Raw genomic sequence first — 16,699 nt, forward strand, 5'->3', positions numbered from 1 at the left:
TCCTGGCAGGCTCAGTTGGTGGAATGTGCACCTCAGGGATCTTGGGGTCATGAGTTCGATCCCAGTGGGTGTCGGGATTACTTAAAAATTAAATTAAATTAAATTAAATCATTAAAAGAGAAGAAATTAAATAGAAAACAATAGAAGAGGGGCGCCTGGGTGGCGCAGTCGGTTAAGCGTCCGACTTCAGCCAGGTCACGATCTCGCGGTCCGTGAGTTCGAGCCCCGCATCAGGCTCTGGGCTGATGGCTCAGAGCCTGGAGCCTGTTTCCGATTCTGTGTCTCCCTCTCTCTCTGCCCCTCCCCCGTTCATGCTCTGTCTCTCTCTGTCCCAAAAATAAATAAACGTTGAAAAAAAAAAAAAAAAAGAAAACAATAGAAGAAACCAGTAAAAACCTAAAGCAGGTTTTTAGATTAGAGAGACTGACGAGCCAGACCAACCCAAGGGAAGGAAAAAAAGCGACAGAAATTACCTGGAGCAAGAAAACACCAGGGGGCATGGCTACAGGCACACGTACCCACGTTTAAAGGACAGCCATTTAATTCAACGAGGAAAACACAGTTGAGAAATTCCTTGAAAATCACGGGCTCCCAAAACGGACACAGAATTAAATACAAAACCTGAAATCGTGCAAAATATCGGAACACGCACCTAACAAAACATACACAGGTGTGTTCAGCGGCGAGGGGCACGCAAATGAAAACCGCGGGAGGACAGCCCCGCACACCCACTCGACGGCTACCGCTGACAGACACTGTCGCACGTGCTGGCACAAGCCTGGAGCGGCTGGAATTCTCCTACTGGCGCTGCTCAAAGTGGTGCCGTCGCTTTGGGAAATACCTGGGCGGTTCCTCCTAACGTTCAATGCGACTTTATCACTGACCCAGCAATTCTATGCCTAAGAACGTGACCCAAAGAAAGGAATACGTGTCTCAGGTAAGACTTGTACACACAGGTTCCCGGCAGCCTTCGTCAGCACAGACCGGAACTGGAAATGACCGCAGCGTCCACCGGCAGGGGAACGGGTAAACCGTGGTCTGTTGGCGCGATGGAACTCTCCAGAGTGTAAAAAGAAAACCACTGCCAGATGCACTAACACGGATTAACTTCAGAATCACTTTGTTCCGTGAAGGGCACATACGCGTGACCCAGTTTTATCAAAACCCAGAAGAGGTAAAACTAACTTCTAACTGTAGAAAGCACATCAGGGGCGATCTGGGCTGGAGGGCAAACCGCAAAGGGAAACAGAAGAACTCATTTAGGGCGATGGAAATGGTGCCTGTGGCGAATGTTAAACAGCAGTCACTGGTCACACTCAAAAGAACTGGGCCCGTTCGCTGCGTGCGAATCATACGGCAGCGAAGCCGGGTTTTGTCTTTCCAAGACTACAGCAACGGGCTGGGCAGCGGTAAAAACGTCAAAAGCCACAGCAAGACGGTCACGGTAAAAGTCCACAACTCTGGGGACAGAGGACAGCTCGGTCCCTCACACAAAGAGCAGGGAATCTGGGGGACGGCTTGGTGGTAGCCCCAATCCTGGGGAGGGCAATTTCTACCCCCCAGAGGGCCTGATCATCCAGGGGGAGGAGGGAGGGGGAGGGGGAGGGGGAGGGGGAGAGGGAGGGTGGTCCCTGGAAGTGATGCACATAAAAAGAGAAAGAAACTCACAGCAGTCACCTGACGGGCCTGACTGTGACTCCAGAGCTGCGGAAGAGGAGCTTCAGAGCTGCGGAGAGCACCCAGACACAGAGCCAAACACGAAAAGGAAGCGAACCCACAAAAATACCTTCACGAGTGAAAATGGCCAGCACGGAGGTGACAGAGCTTAAATGTGCACTATTCACACAGCAGAAATCTTGGGAACATTATCCACAACCACAGTTTCAAAGGAGATCCAGATCTTATGAGGCATCAAAGACTGACGCTGAAGGGAAAACTCACCGCACGTGAACCCTCAGGAGCCCGAACCTTATCAAACATGGAGGCTGCTTTCGGTGGGGAGAGAACCCAGCCGCCAAACGAAGGTGGGAAGGCTTCTGGACCCGGCTCTAAACTGTCAGGCACCAGAGGACCCACACTGCAGAGGCCACGGCCACTCTCCCTGAAGGAAAAGCTTAGGGGAGCTGACACCTCCTCTGAGTCCAGGGAAAGACCCTCAGTACACAAAGCACGGAGGCACGTCTCACCCCGCATCAGAGCTCACATCCGAGAGGAGCCCCTCGAGCAAGTGCCAGAAACCTCCTCAGCGAGCGCACCCCTCATCTGACACCGTGAATCCACGCCGGAAAGAAACCACACGGAGGCAGCAAGTGTGGGGGAGCCCTTGGCCAGAGCTCACCGCTCAGTCGACATCAGAGAATGAGAACACGCACAAGGGAAAATCTATCAACGTAAGAAACTCAGTTCGTTTGGAAATGCTAAGGAAATACAAAATTTGGAAAACGCTGAACAAAGCGATAAATATTAGGCAAGGACCAGAAAGGCCACAAAAAAACAAAGCAAGTACCAACTCCAGGAAAACCGAAGTGTGGCACAAGAAAAGGGACATGAGCCGTTGAAAAGTCATGCCTGGTCATCTGACCACAGATCCAACCACAGTAGGCCGTGTGACCACAGTGGACCAGCAGGGACCAGACGGGAGGGTCACGGGAGCTAGCAGTAAATCAGAAGGCAACGCCCGCCAGAGGCCGATGCAGAGTCAGAAATACAGTGCACCTCTTTGAAAGACAGAGGTTAACACCGGAAAATGCACGTCAGCAGATAAAGGCTGCACCACATGAAGATCATCTTCCACACATCAGCCAAGTCCACAGGCAAACGGGCGGCAGTAACCTGGAAAATCGTCTACACAAATACGGCAAACAGGGAACGCCCTTAATGGGATCAGGAGAAACTTGATCAGGCATGGGAGAAAAGGATTGCACTCCTCCCCCGAAGAAATATGGCCAAAGATCACAGACAAGTAATTTATCAAAGAGAAAGACAAACAGCCAAATGTACACTCTATCTCTTAAACTTCAACTTTACCAGTAAATGAAGAAATGAGAGTAGAAGATGACACTATTCCCCACCTTTAAAAAATGGGAGGTGCGCCTGGGTGGCTCAGTCGGTTGTGTCCGACTTCAGCTCAGGTCACGATCTCGCGGTTTGTGAGTTCGAGCCCCACGGCGGGCTCTGTGCGGAAAGCTCAGAGTCTGGAGCCTGCGTCCGATTCTGTGTCCCTCCCTCTCTCTGCCCCTCTCCTGCTCATGCTGTTTCTCTCTCTCTCAATAATAAATAAATGTCAAAAACATTTATTTTTTTATTAAACTTATTATTTTTTCATTAAAAAAATAAAACTAAAATTAAAAATAGCAAATACTCTTTTAGTAATATCCAATCTATGGGAAATCATGGAAAAAGACACCTCGACGGACTAAGAGTACAAAAAAAATACTATAGTCTTTATGGTCAGAAATTTGGCAAAAACCAATCAAAACCAATCAAGAGCCTTTACAAACGAACCTCAGCCATGTGGCCACCACTGCCCGCCCATTACACGTGGGAGGGAAATGCCCGTGGTCACCTACAGAGCCCGGCGCCTGGGACAACAGCAGGCGGGCACTGAAGCCAGCCCTGGAGAGACCCCTCCCCATCCCGCCACAGGCCTCAGCTTTCGGCCCAGCACCTGGGAGCACCTAATTGTGCTTTTAAGCCTGGGTCTTACACCCAAAAAAAACTATGAGGATTTATTCTTTTTTTAAGTTTATTTATTTTTGAGAGAGAAAGAGCACAGGCGGGGGAGGGGCAGAGAGAGGGGGGTACAGAGGATCCAAAGCAGGCTCTGAGATGACAGCAGGCAGCCCAATGTGGGGCTCAAACTCATGAACGGTGAGATCACAACCTGAGCCGAAGTCGGACGCTCAACCAATGGAGCCACCCAGGTGCCCCTAAAAATTATGAGAATTTGTTAAAACGCATGTGTAGGTGGTTTATATTTCGTTTTATTTGCTTATTGTATTTTCTAGCTCTTCTATAATGACCATGTCATTTCATTTATAAGAAGAAAAAACCGGGGCGCCTGGTGGCTCAGTGGGTTAAGCGGCCGACTTTGGCCCAGGTCAGAATCTCACGGTTCGTGAGTTGGGGCCCCACATAGGGCTTTGTGCTGACAGCTCCGAGCCTCAAGCCTGCTTTGGATTCTCTCTCTCTCTCTCTCTCTGCCACTCACGTGCTCGCTCTCTCTCAAAAATGAAAATAAAAAAGGAGAAGCCAATAAAGGTTATCAGAGAGAAACAAGTTAGAACCTGGGTTTTGCAGGGAGGAAAGGTGTAGCACAGGGCATACAGTCAAGTCCCCTGACGAGGCTGTGTGGCGACAGCTGGCAGCTACACTTGTTGAATCACCACGCTGGGCACCGGAAACGGACGGAGCACCGCAGGTCAGTGGCTGAAAACACACACGTGAACTCGTGGCTACAGGAAGGCCGTGTCGGGATTACAGAGCTATCAGCCAGGGCTCAGTTTCCTCTGCAAATGTGCACCGGTCCCGAACATCCTTCCTTAACCACGTTCCCGTGGTTCCCGTGGTTCCCGTGGTTCCCGCTTCCCACAGGCACGGTATTCTGCACGGCCAGGGGGCAGGTGAGGCACGGTGCCCACCACCAGGAGGCAAACTTATGGGCACTGGCCAGCATCTGAGTCCAGACGTTGCAGCGAACCCTGGGAAAGCCCTCTACCCCACCCGGCAATCGGGGATTTAAGGGGGTCTGCCCACGGACTGGATTCCCCCACCCCACCTCCGGGCAGGAAACCAAGTAAACAGCAGGGCAAGCGTTTTAGCTGGAAGTCACAACATGCGCTTGACGTAAGGCCTTGCTCGTCACAACCACGGAGGGGGCCCTCTCAGGGGAGCCGGCACACGCGCCACGGCCTGGCTTTGCCACGTTCTTCAACTAATTCCGCGGCCACTGATTTTTACTTGGTCTCTCATAAAGCCTCACGTTATAAAGAACACGTACACAAACCATATAAGGAAATAATTTAAATCTTGTGGGCAGACTAACACAACTACTTAAGTTTGTTTATTCGGTGGGGTGGGAGGGGCAGAGAGAGAGAGAGAGAGAGAGAGAGTCCCAAGTGGGGTCACGCTGTCAGCGCAGAGCCCGACGCGGGGCTCGATCCCACGAACCGTGAGATCATGACCTGAACTTCAATCGAGAGTCGGACGCCTCGCCGACCGAGCCCCCCAGACGGTTGTCTCAGCTGCCCCAAGACAACTCTACGAGGGGCTGCCCCGCCTTCCACGTCCTCACTCCGTTAGCTAAGTGTCCCCAGTTGAACACCTTTTTACACACAGAGACGCTTCACGACCAAACTGTTGTGGAAAGGTAACCCTATGAATAATCCCGTGCCACTGAAAATACCCTCTCTATGCTTGTGTGAAAGATCACGCTGTGAGCTCCTAAACGTAAAAAGAGAAAACACTTAGGAAGACACCGCTTTTCTCTTCATAATCAAAACGCCTCTGAACTCGAGCACCCCTTTGGTGCACAGAGACCCTGAGATGAAAATAACAAGAACGTAGTAATTCAAACCGCGGCCACGCTCCGCGTGCTCACGAGGACACCTGTTTGTTCTGTCTGGACAGGAGCAGACGTGCTTCTGGACACGGCACATCCATCTGCCGCTCCCGGGGCCCCTGCCGGCGCCCGGTTCTCGGGCGACACACGAGGCGGGCGCAGCTCTCGGGGGAGGACCTGCCACCAGGGAGCGCCCCGGCCCGCTCGGGCCGCTCGAGGAGACGACCCGCGGCCCCAGTCCTCGCACCGGCCACGGCTCCCAGCACTGACCTTGTTGACCCAGAACACCATGGCGTCCTCGAGGTCGTACGGAAGCTCTTTCGAGGCGCTGAACGTTGAGAAGCGCTTGACGCTGGCCACCACCTTCTCGATGCTGATCATCTCCACGGTGTAGGCCATCATGAGGGCGTCCACCATGGCCATGTGGGCACTCTGGGAGCAGAGGTAACAGTTAGGGTGGCCCGAGCCCACCTCACCTCCGCGGCAACCTGGCGAGCCCCAGGGGCTGGCGGAGGGGAAAGGTACGAGCACAGAGAGATGCGCCCAAAGCTGCACGACCGCGAACAGGGCGCGGGGTTCCAGCAGGAGCCCTGCTGCCGAAAGCCCGCCACGCCTTCGCACCGTCTCCTCCCAGAACCCGAGGAACATCCCGTTGACCCACAACACGTCCTCCGCGAAACCCACGCGTGAAAAGCCACAGAGCCCAAGTCGCCAGAGAACAGCCAAAACCCAGTGACGTGGGAGGCACCCAAAGCGGCCGACCTAGGGCAGTCTGGAAAAGTCACATCGACGGGGCGGCTTCCAGAGAAAAGGGGGAAGGGGGGAAAACGGAGTCTTTTCTTCTTTATTTGGACACAAAAATACAATGCGCGTGAACAGCCTAACAGAATAGGCCCGACAGCTGCACATCAAAACGTCCGTGAAATATCTGCCTCCGGACGTTTTCGTTAACGTGCCTCGACTTACCCTCCGGCGCACAGAGGGCTCGTAAGGAGGAAGAGAGCTGACGGGGAGCTGCTCTTTCCCTGTCCTCCACAAGTCACAGGCACTTCAAGACACAGAGCTCGGGAGACCGCCGCGCAGCCGCGAGCCCCGCCACCCGGCCGGACGCTCCCACCATCTGCACCGCGGAGGGCCGGCTGGCGGGACAACAGGCCGGGGTGCCGCACGAGTGCCCGCGGTAGAAGCAGTCGCGGTCGGTGACAGACCCTGCCTCCCCCCCCGCCCCCCCACCACAGGACACTCACCATCTTTATGGGTGCGTGGCTGAGGTCGGGATCCGTCACGGGGGTGTCGTCACTCTCCATCACGTAGATCCCTTTCCGGGACAGGGCCTGGATGACAGACTGGTGTCCCTGTAAGGCCGCCACCTGGTCCCCCTTCAGGATGAGGCTGCACACACGGCAGTAGAGCTCGCTGGACAGCAGGAGCTTGATGACGGGCGGCTTGATGTGCTCCTGCTCATACTGGTCAATGTAAAAGGGGTCCCTGAGGTCCTCGGGGATGTTATCTGAGCCAAGAAGAGACCGGCGCGTGAGCATGATGCCAACGGGGGACAGAGCTGCCGTCAATCACGACGGGCACCTAACCACATAAAAAGACCCCATCGTCTCCTCGGGCAAAGGCGACCCGGCTGCCGACACCGCCTGGGCGTGCGGGCGACGCGCTCGCCTTAGTGACGTGGCCGCCACGACCTCCAGGGGTGACTCTCCTGCCAGACGGCAGCGAGAAGCACGTGTGGGAGCCCTAAGCAGGGAGCGGAGCCCAGGGGAAACCGAGACGCGAGCCGGCTGGACTGCACGGCACCCGGTCACGCCACGGGGGCCACGCGTGGCACAGGCAACACGCAGGCCCTCGTCACCCTGCAGACGGCGCGGGGCACACGTAGCACGGGTCCCGGGGAGGAGGTCAAGCGCGCCCTTTCCTGAGGTCACACTGGACACGACAGCGAGGCCCGACACCACAGCCAGGCCCGCAGGTACCGTGACAAAGGCACGACCGCAGGGACAGGCCCTCACCTGACCCCGGGCCAGGCAACACTCAACGCCACGAAAGCCATATGACTTAAGCACGCGGCAACTGTCAAGCTGAGACTCTTATCCCTGCATTACTAACGGGAAAACGGAGGCACGGGGAGAGCGTGCCATGTGCCCAAGGCCCCGAGCGGCAGAAGCCGACTGTGAATCCGGCCTGACTCACAGGTCTACGCCACCTCCCACACAAACACACCAGCCACACGTGCACCGCTGGGGACGCTCAGTTTCTAAACGGCTGGAGCATGGTCTCCCCAAGTGTCCCTCACACTTGCCCTGCAAGATGTCCATCGCTGTGCCATGAAGCTGCGCAGGCTAAGGCTGATCTCCTTCAGTGAGGCCCCCAGACCTGAGACCGCCCTCCGGATGCTCTGGAACGACCCTGCCTGTGAAAGAGTTCAGACGGGCCTGGTCTCCAAGGACACCGGGGAAGGACACCCACGGCACCTAGTGCCGAGACCCGGGGCGCCAGAGCGCCCTCTCCCCGCACAGTCCGGGCTCTCTGCGGCGACCTGGCGAGTGGCCTCCAACAGTGGCCTCTGCCTCCCCACCCCCCCCCCACCCCCATCCTCACTGTCCTCATCACAGACGCTTTTCTCAGGGCCCTGAATCACTTCCTTGTGGGTGTGGGGCTCCTCGGTTCCCCACTGGCTCTCCTAACAGTGGCTAACATTCACACTGCCCTTCTGTTTGCAAGGCCTCGGTTCACATCGCCCGTGACTGTGACTGACACCGTGGCAGCCCCGCGGGCACACGGAGCCAGCCCTTCCGAGGCGGGAGGGACACACCCTTGGCTCAGGGTCAAAAGGACCCTGTCAGAGCCCATCCTATTTTAAAATCACCCAGAGTTCTGAGACAGAAGAGATCATCCCGACCACAGAGGAAGGGAGCCCCAGGGCAAAATGCCATGGGAAGATTTCTGCTGCCTTTGTAGGCGGGGTGACTTGCGAGTGGGGGGCCGAGGGAGGGACAGGAGCCGGCCCCACGCGCACCGGAGTACGCCGTCCCAGAGAGCGGACGGCAGCCCGGGAGGACACCCACACGGACGATGCAGGACCTGGTTCTGACGGACGGGAGTCCAGGATGGGAGTCGAGGAGGTCGCGGGGCCAGGGGGTCCGCCAGCCTAGTCCGCTTTCAGGTGCAAGAGGCCAGGCTGACTTCGGGCAGCGGGGACTGAGACGCAGGGACCCGGGCCCACCCCGTCCTCCTCCTCTCCCCACGCCTGTCCCAGCTCCATCGCCTCTGCTGTGGAGAGGCCTCCGTCGCTCCCTCACCTCTCCAGGACTGGAAGGGCGCAGGTGACTTCAGTCAGTCTCGTGGCTTGAAGGAGCACGGGCGTGTTGTCACCGTGAACACACGTCCTGACCCCAGCCACTTCCCTGGGTCTCCGTCCCTCTGCCCCTTAAGGTCCGCGCGACGGGCTGGTGGGCACGGGGCCTAATCCGCCTGCAGGGGAACTCCACCTCCCAACCTGCCCCTCCCGGCCTCGTCTCAAGGTCAGCCGCTCACCAAAAGTTTCAGGGTCACCCAGTCCTCCTCCTGCCAAAGCCCTAGCAACTCTGGCTGACCCGCCCCCCCCCTCTTTTTTTTGTTTACTTTTTTGTTGTTTTTATTATGTACTGCAGTGACGTGCGAGCATAACCGACTTATTTTCATCGACGCGGAAGAGGCTCCCTTAATCAATATCCTCCACATCCTTTGACACAAAGTAACGATGAACTCCAGAGACCTGCCTGTCAAACTCCACTAACTGGACAGGAGACAAGCCTTTCTTCCTCACCCCCAGGACGGAGCCCGGGGATGTGCACGGTGGCTGTGCTGGGGATGAGCAGCACACGGCCAGGACACCGATCCCCGGGCACAATCTCGAACGACATCGTGCCACAGTCGCTGGGGCCACACTCTTCCTTCTGGCCCCTAAAGGTGGTGACCCAGCCTCCTAGCCAGAAAACGACAGCTTGGGGCCACGCCACAGCCACCGCCACGCCACCGTCCCCCCAGAGCCGGCCCCCTCGCCTCTCAGATTACCGATGGGCTCCCCTCCAGGACAGCAGAGACCTGCAGGCCTCAGGACAGAAAGGTCCCTTAGGGTCACGGCTCTGGGAGGAGGGGGTGGGACACAGGCACAAACGGAGGGTTGGCTGCAGGAAGGACAGGCGTCCGGGGGCACAGGTTCGGAAAGACGCAGCCTACCCGCACCCGGGAACCCGGAGAGGCTGGACGGAACCGCAGCCAGGGTTCTGAAGCAGCTTCTCTGTCTACCCAGGAGAAAGGTTTCCACGGGCGGCCCACTTGGTGGAACTTTCAAAACTAATCGATATAAACTGACTCGGATAACCCCCTTTTTAATTACACCTGAACAGGCACGTATGGATCACAGAGCTGATCCCCATGAACTCCACATTTATGGGAAGATGACGCGTCGGCTGCAGGGAAGCGCTCTGGACACCGTGCGGCTGCGCCCCGCGCCCCCCAACCCCTGCGCCCCCCGCCCCCCTTCAGGGCAGCCTCTGCCCTCAGCCGTGGGCGGGGGGGGGGGGGGCCGGTTACTGTGCTTCAGCAGGTCAACTGATGCAGGGGCTTTTTGCGCCAGCTGTGAAATTCCCTCTCGGTTTTACGAAAACCCACAACTGTTTAAAAGACGACAACTTCGCAAGTGCCTTACGGCTACTGCCAGGGACTCAGTTTTCGTTCCCTCTACAAACTGCCAAGACGATCTGTCAGAATTACTCCTGTGCGGAGCCGTCATTTACTGAGCACCTACTGTGAGCCAAAGACGCACAGAAATGAGGGGGTTAACGAGGACGAAGACGTCAGCACTCGGGGCAGAGCCTCTTAAGATGACAGGAATCACCAAGCGCCGTGCATAAAACGTGCTGGGCGCCACGCAGGACAGGTACGGGGTGCTCTGTGCTGCTCTGGGGCGCAGATGAGCCGGCACCACAGGGCAGGGAGGCCGGGCAGGCTTCCGGGGAGGGAAGCAGCCAGGCTCTGGTGGCAAAGAGAGCGGGAACAGGGGAAGGGATATGAGACCAAGGGAGGGGGACGGGATGACGACACATGAGGGACACACAAAAGAACGACCGCGAGAGAGGGTTCTGGAAAACTGCGGCTCAGCACAGGAGCAGCCAGCCGCACAGGCCACTTTTCGGCTCACCAACAGGCAATCAACTAAGTACCTACCAGCAGCCTTCACCAGGAGGGACTGGGGGCGCCAGTGGGGTCCCTCAGTGACAGGGACAGGCACAGGGGGCTCTGAAGGCCTGAAGGGATGTGACCAGCCCCCGTGGGGGACGAGGGGTCGGAGGAGTTGGAGGACATAAGTCCCTACCCACCAGAATCCCACCACAGTCAGCGGCCCGAGCGACAACGGAGGCGGGCCAAGAACCGGTGGCACCAGGAAAGGGCACAGACACCCAGGAGGCATGGGCATCGGGCCTGGGGTGTGGCCAAGGCAGCAGACCTCCCACTCTGCCGACGAGATGCAGGACGGTGCCTCCGACACAGGAACCGGTAACGCGGAGGACGGTCAGGGGAGAGGGGCGGTTACTCTAGGCAGGACGTCTCTGAGGTGCCCGTGGGACCCAAGTGGAGACTTCAAAGCCGCAGGAAAATACGGAGATCAAAGCGCCAGGGAAAGGGTCTGGCTGGACACACAGGCTTGGGATCTACCACGCAGAAATAATTATCGCGGCCACGGAGCACACGCACGGGGGGCAGAAAAGGTCGTCGGGTACGCCTGGCCAACGGCCACGTGTGGGGCAGACCTGGGCAAGTGGGAAAAGGAAGCCGGAGACCGGCACAGAGAAGTGATCGGGGAAGGGGGGAAAACAGAAGGCGGGCTCGGAGAAAACACTTCAAAGCAGGAGCGATCAGCGACCACGGCGGGAAGAAGATGAGACACAAGGCGGACTGAGAGGGGTCCGCGGATTTACAAGCAGGAGGCAGCGCCAACCTGGGAGAGAGCAGCGGGAGGAAGGGTGAGGGACGGAGGGGCCAAGGAGAGGGCCAGCAGCCCCCTCTGCTTGGAGGGAGCCATGCGGAGGCCGGGGCACCAGGAGCGGGCTTGACCGACCACGGGAGCGCAGCCGGTGACGGGGGTCCGAGAGCAAGGTCTGGAGGCGGAGGCGGAGGCGGCCAGCGGGAGGGAGGAGCCCGCATCTCTGGCAGAGAGGGCTGGACGGAAGGACGGAAGGCGGGAGGGGTGAAGCAGCCGCTAAGCCTGAGGGCAGTGGCTCCGTGCCGAGGGCGCCCCCAGGACACGGCCTGGCGGGAGGGACAGCGGTCCCCGTGACCCCGGTCTGCAGCAACAGCGACAGTGCGTACACGGGCTGGCGATCCGGGGCTAGGGCCCTGCGGGCACACCGGACAGGAAGGCCGCACGAAGTGCTGGAGGGTCCTGAGAAGCCCGCACCTGCCAGGCAGGACGCAACATGCAGCAGGAAGGAGAAACGGGTGACAGCTGGGGGAGAGCAGACGCTCAGAGCTCCAGGTCTCCAAGGCAGGAAGGCGTGCGGCCGGGAGCAGGACCCGCGCCGGCCGGCCCGGCCTCTCAGAACCCCAGGCACACACATGACAGCCCAGCCCCCTGTCCCCCCGGGTGAGGGCAGGTGTGTGAGCCGAGGCGCTGAGGGCAGAGCCTGCCGTCAGTGACAGTCACACAGGTGCCAGCTATCACTCTCATCCGTCGCTGTCCACCACACGCCCCACCCTGTCGACTGACGCCATACCCCTGCACCCCGAGCAGGGCCAGGGGACCCTCCCAGGTGCCCCACGGAAGCCTAAGGCCTCACCTGGTCCGGCTTGGTCTCAAGAGAGCAAAGCCCGCACAGCCACCAGCGACCGGCAAGACGGTGGTCCAGTCGCCTGCTGGTACCCAGCCCCTGCCCAGACCGTCGACCACAACGTCGTGGCCAGAGGCCTTGAACTGTGGCCACACCCCAGGCCTATGCTGGCAACACCAGACAGAAGGGAGAGAAAAACAGCTCTGCCAGGCAGACTCACTGGCTCCCCTGCCCCACGCCAGGCCAGCACCGGTAACAAAACGGTACCCAATGGTGGGCGGGGGGTGGAGGGGGGTGAGGGGGCGCCCCACAGGCTCTTTTCCCTCCCTCTCTGCTGACGCAGCTCAGGTGCAGGAAGCACACAGACTCTTCCAGCCGGACTGGGAAGGGAGACCCCCGGAGAGCAGGAGGGGGTGCTGAATGAAGAACCCTAAGATCCGCGTGTACTATCCTGGATGACGCGAGTGGCCCCGTGTGACACTACCCAGGAACGGCACAGCGCGGACTCTGAGAACTACAGCGGGGCCCCGGTTTCACAGAGGTGCCCTGCGGACAGACCAGAACGGTCCAGAGGCTTCGGGACTAAACCAGCGTGGAGCAAAGGCCCACACGAAGCAGCTCACGAGGACTCACAGTCTCAGCCTAACTGGGCTGACTACCTGTTTAAAAGACAAAATTCTCTAGATTTTAGCAGACCCCAGGGTCTCACGCACAAGAATCAGAACGTCCCAGACACGATGCAAACTTACTTGGCGCAGAAGACAGAGGGAACCCACGAGCACCGGAGAAAAGGCAATCAACAGACCCCAACCCCTGATGGCCCAATGTCAGAAGCTTCTGATGAGGATGTGACTGGTCTCTAAAAATGCGCTCTAAGAGGAAAGAGCAAACACTTTTTAAAGGAACAAAAAACTAGCATAAAACGGTGAGAAAGCCCAGGCAAGGAGAAACCCCAGGCCAGAGCAGAAGATGGCAGGAGCCGGGGAAGAGAGGGGGCAGAAGGTCTCACAGCCGCCTGTGCCCCCCATGGGCCCCGCCCCCACTGGGAGGCGGAGAAGCAGCCACACTGGCCCAGGCATGCGGCTCACGGGCCCCCCCACGGGGATGCCGTGCCAACAAAGCAAGTGGGGAGCCGCCCGATCAACCCTCAGCACCCCCCTCCCCCGCTCCACTTCGAGGCCCAGGGGACAGCTTGGGGGACAGCTCTGACCTGGGACGGTGCCTGAGGGAGGGAAGGTGACCAATGGGAAGGACAGGCCACAAACCTGAATGCCAAGGTCCTGGCCAGACCTCCCTCCCTCACACCTCACACTCCTCAGGGAAGTGACACCCCAGGGATCCCCCACGCAGCCGCCCACCAGCACGTCCAGGAGCCCGCGTACCAGCCCGCCTACCGGCACACCCGCCCGCGCACCCCCCAGCCACCCACCAGTGCGCCCACCAGCTGCCCAGCCGCACGCCCAGCAAGCTGAGCAAACCTACGTCCGGCAAGGGAAGATTCTGTGACCCAACGTGGCCAAATGCAGAGGGAGCATCCGTAGGCATCCGGCGTGGAGAGGAGCTCTCCAGTACCAGGGGACAGCACGGTCCAGTCGGCACGCACAGAACGCGCCTCCCCTGGCCGCACTAGCTGACCAGGGGGCAAGGTGGCCGGGCCGTGTGCCAGGAGAAGCCTGCAGCCCAGAGCCCCAGCTCCCACACCACGCTGACAGAGGCTGCGCTCCGTCCGTGGCAGGTGCGACAAGGGGGACCTGCGTTTCTGGCACCTCCCAGGTCAGGGGGACGGGACTTGCAGGGGACCCTGGTCACCCAGCAGGGCAGGCATGCGGCCGGGAACCCCGGAGGCTGCTCCCTCAGAGCCGACGTGACCCAAGTACAGCAGCCCTCGAGAGCACCCCAGTGCGTGTGCTGGAGCACCGGAGCGAGGGAGTCAGGGACGGCCGGTGCCCGGAAGCGCAAGTTTCTCCGGAGCACGGCACCGTCCCGGGCCTCTGGTGACGCCCACCGCCTCCCGGCCACCTCACCCACTCAGCCAAGTGAAAGCAGCAGCCGAGCAAAGCGACAGGACGTCCCGAACAAAGCCAGCGGTGACACCGAGCGAGCGACAGAAGCAGGCTCCCAGGCTGTGGAGCTGCCACTGTGAAGCGGGCCACGACTAAGACCCCGCCCGGCGCCACGTGCAGCCACGGGAGGATCCTAAACGTGAAGAGCAGCAGGCGACCAGGGGGCAGACACAAAGGCCCAAGAAGCCACACCTACGGGGTCCCCGGCTCCGTGCCCACTTCCTCTAGGGGCTCTGACCCACAGGGCAGCCGGACGCACGCGCGCGGGCAGTCAAAACGCGGACAGAAACCCGGCCTCTCTGGCCAGAGCACCAGGAAAGGGGCCCCCGCACGCTGGAGAGCGGGAGGAATCTGGGCTTTCCTCCCCTTCCTCCCTTCCAGCCCAGGTTACGGAACTCTGGCAGGGCAGGGCCCTCGGTGGTCTGCAGAGGTGAGGGCACCTGACGTTCCTGTCCCCTGCGCAGGCAGTACCGCTCCGAGCGAAGCCCCGTGTTTCCAGCCGGAGGACAAGGAAGGGGGGGCTCCCTGGAGCAGAAAATGCAGAGGAATCCAAGAAAGGAGAGAGCCGGGAAGGGGACTCCTCCTTCCGCGTACGAGCCCACACAACCCTGAGGACCCCCCTGGCTACGTGCACGTGGGACAGACCCACAAAACCACACTGACCTTGAAACCATGGCACACGATTCCACTGCGATTCAGAGAACTTTTTATGACCTCTGAGTGGAAAAAAAATATTAAAAAAAAAAAAAAAAAAAGAAACCATGGCACACGAAATGACAAAGCAGACTTGGGGTCTGAGCTTCAAGGTGCTCACTGCCACCCGGCTACAAAAACGGACCACCAAGAAGACATCAGCGTGGACCGGAAAGCAGCCCCACAGCGCAATATTCAAATGTCCAGGACACGACCCATAGTTACTCAACGTACAGAAAACCGGAAAATGCGACCGATTCCCAGGGCAAGAGACAAGCCACAGATGCCAACCCTGACATGGCCCAGATGTCAGAATTATCACAGACCTTAAAGCATCCATTGTAACCAAGCTCCCTGAGGTCAATGTAGGAACTCTTGAAAGAAACGAAAACATAGACATTCTCCACAGAGAAAATTTTTTAAAATAAAGAAGAATCAGAATTTAAGAACGATACAGTGTATCGACAAAAGGTTCACCGCACAGGAGAACCGAGAGGGTCAGCGAACCCGAGAGACGTTATGGAAACTGCCACCCGGAAGGCAGGGACTGAAGAGAAGGAAGAGTGTCAGGGAGCAGGGGGGAGATCAAAAGCCTCGCGGCCGTGCTCCTGCAGGACAGAGACCGCTGCCCAAGAGCATGTGAATAGGTAATGGCCAAAGTCGCCCCATGGTTGGAGAAAGACACCAATCTGCAGGCACAGAGAGCCCAGCAAACCCAAACAGAACCAAGTGAAAGAAAACCATGCCCAGACGCTTGTAACCAAACTGCCTAAAACCAAGAGGAAGGAACAGGCCCCGGGGACCCACAGCTGGCGTGAGCAGCCACAGACTTTCCCTGACCACGCTTGAAACAAGAACATGAAGAATTCTGAGAGAAGAATTTGGAAATTACAGAAGGAGAGGAGGGGAGGGGAGGGGAGGGGAGGGGAGGGGAGGGGAGGGGAAAGAAAGCACTTGCCACGGGAAGACAGGGGAAGTGAACTGCATTCACACGCTGGGGTGCCGAACAGCAGGCCAGCCAGAGGAGAGACAGGACAGGAGGGAAGGCGGGTGACAGGTACCACAAGCATCACACAGTGTGACCGGAGGCCCAGGGAGGCAGGACAGAAAACATGGGACAGAAAACGGTATTACTGCAAAGAGATAGGGCGCGAGGAGTTTCCCGTCCCTGTAAACTTCATGAAACCCAGCGGGACAGAAAGGAGACACACACACCAAAGCACGTGCTGCTAACAGCGATGAAGTCGAAAAACAAGGCAAAAACATAAAGCAGCCACGAGGGCCTTGCGGTCAGGACGAGGTGGCAGGGACTCCTCTCCACGAAGCACAACTGTAAACCTTGGAAATGACTCAAAAGACAAGCACAGGAGAACCCGAAGGCCGCACAAGGAGGCAGGCTGGGGGGGGGGGGGGGGGGGGGGGGGACGCCAGGGCGGGAGGAACAGCACGGCCACGGGGCGTCTCCCGACCTCCCACCCAGCAGGTGACCTGACCCGGCATCTCCCGGCCCTCGGCCTGGCGACGGAAGGCGAGCCGCGCGGGCTCATCCCCGCCCCAGACACCAG

General features: G+C 58.6%; 1 protein-coding gene across 6 annotated transcripts in view; it reads right to left on the reverse strand.

Annotated features, from left to right (window-relative positions):
- CAMSAP1 (calmodulin regulated spectrin associated protein 1) overlaps nt 1–16,699 on the reverse strand; it is a 58,430-nt gene that overhangs the window by 30,828 nt on the left and 10,903 nt on the right. For 5 of the 6 annotated variants that reach the window (XM_045043414.1, XM_023243054.2, XM_045043415.1 and 2 more), the window contains 2 exons: nt 6,808–7,070; nt 5,831–5,992 (listed from right to left, as the gene is read on the reverse strand). In XM_045043414.1, coding sequence (XP_044899349.1) covers nt 5,831–5,992; nt 6,808–7,070 — 425 coding nt within the window. Of the gene's footprint in view, nt 1–5,830; nt 5,993–6,807; nt 7,071–7,868; nt 7,980–16,699 lie in introns of all 6 variants that reach the window. The other variant, XM_045043416.1, reaches the window with a different exon arrangement.

Source organism: Felis catus, chromosome D4 (assembly GCF_018350175.1).
Source record: "Felis catus isolate Fca126 chromosome D4, F.catus_Fca126_mat1.0, whole genome shotgun sequence".
In the NCBI taxonomy this organism is placed as follows: Eukaryota; Metazoa; Chordata; class Mammalia; order Carnivora; family Felidae; genus Felis; species Felis catus.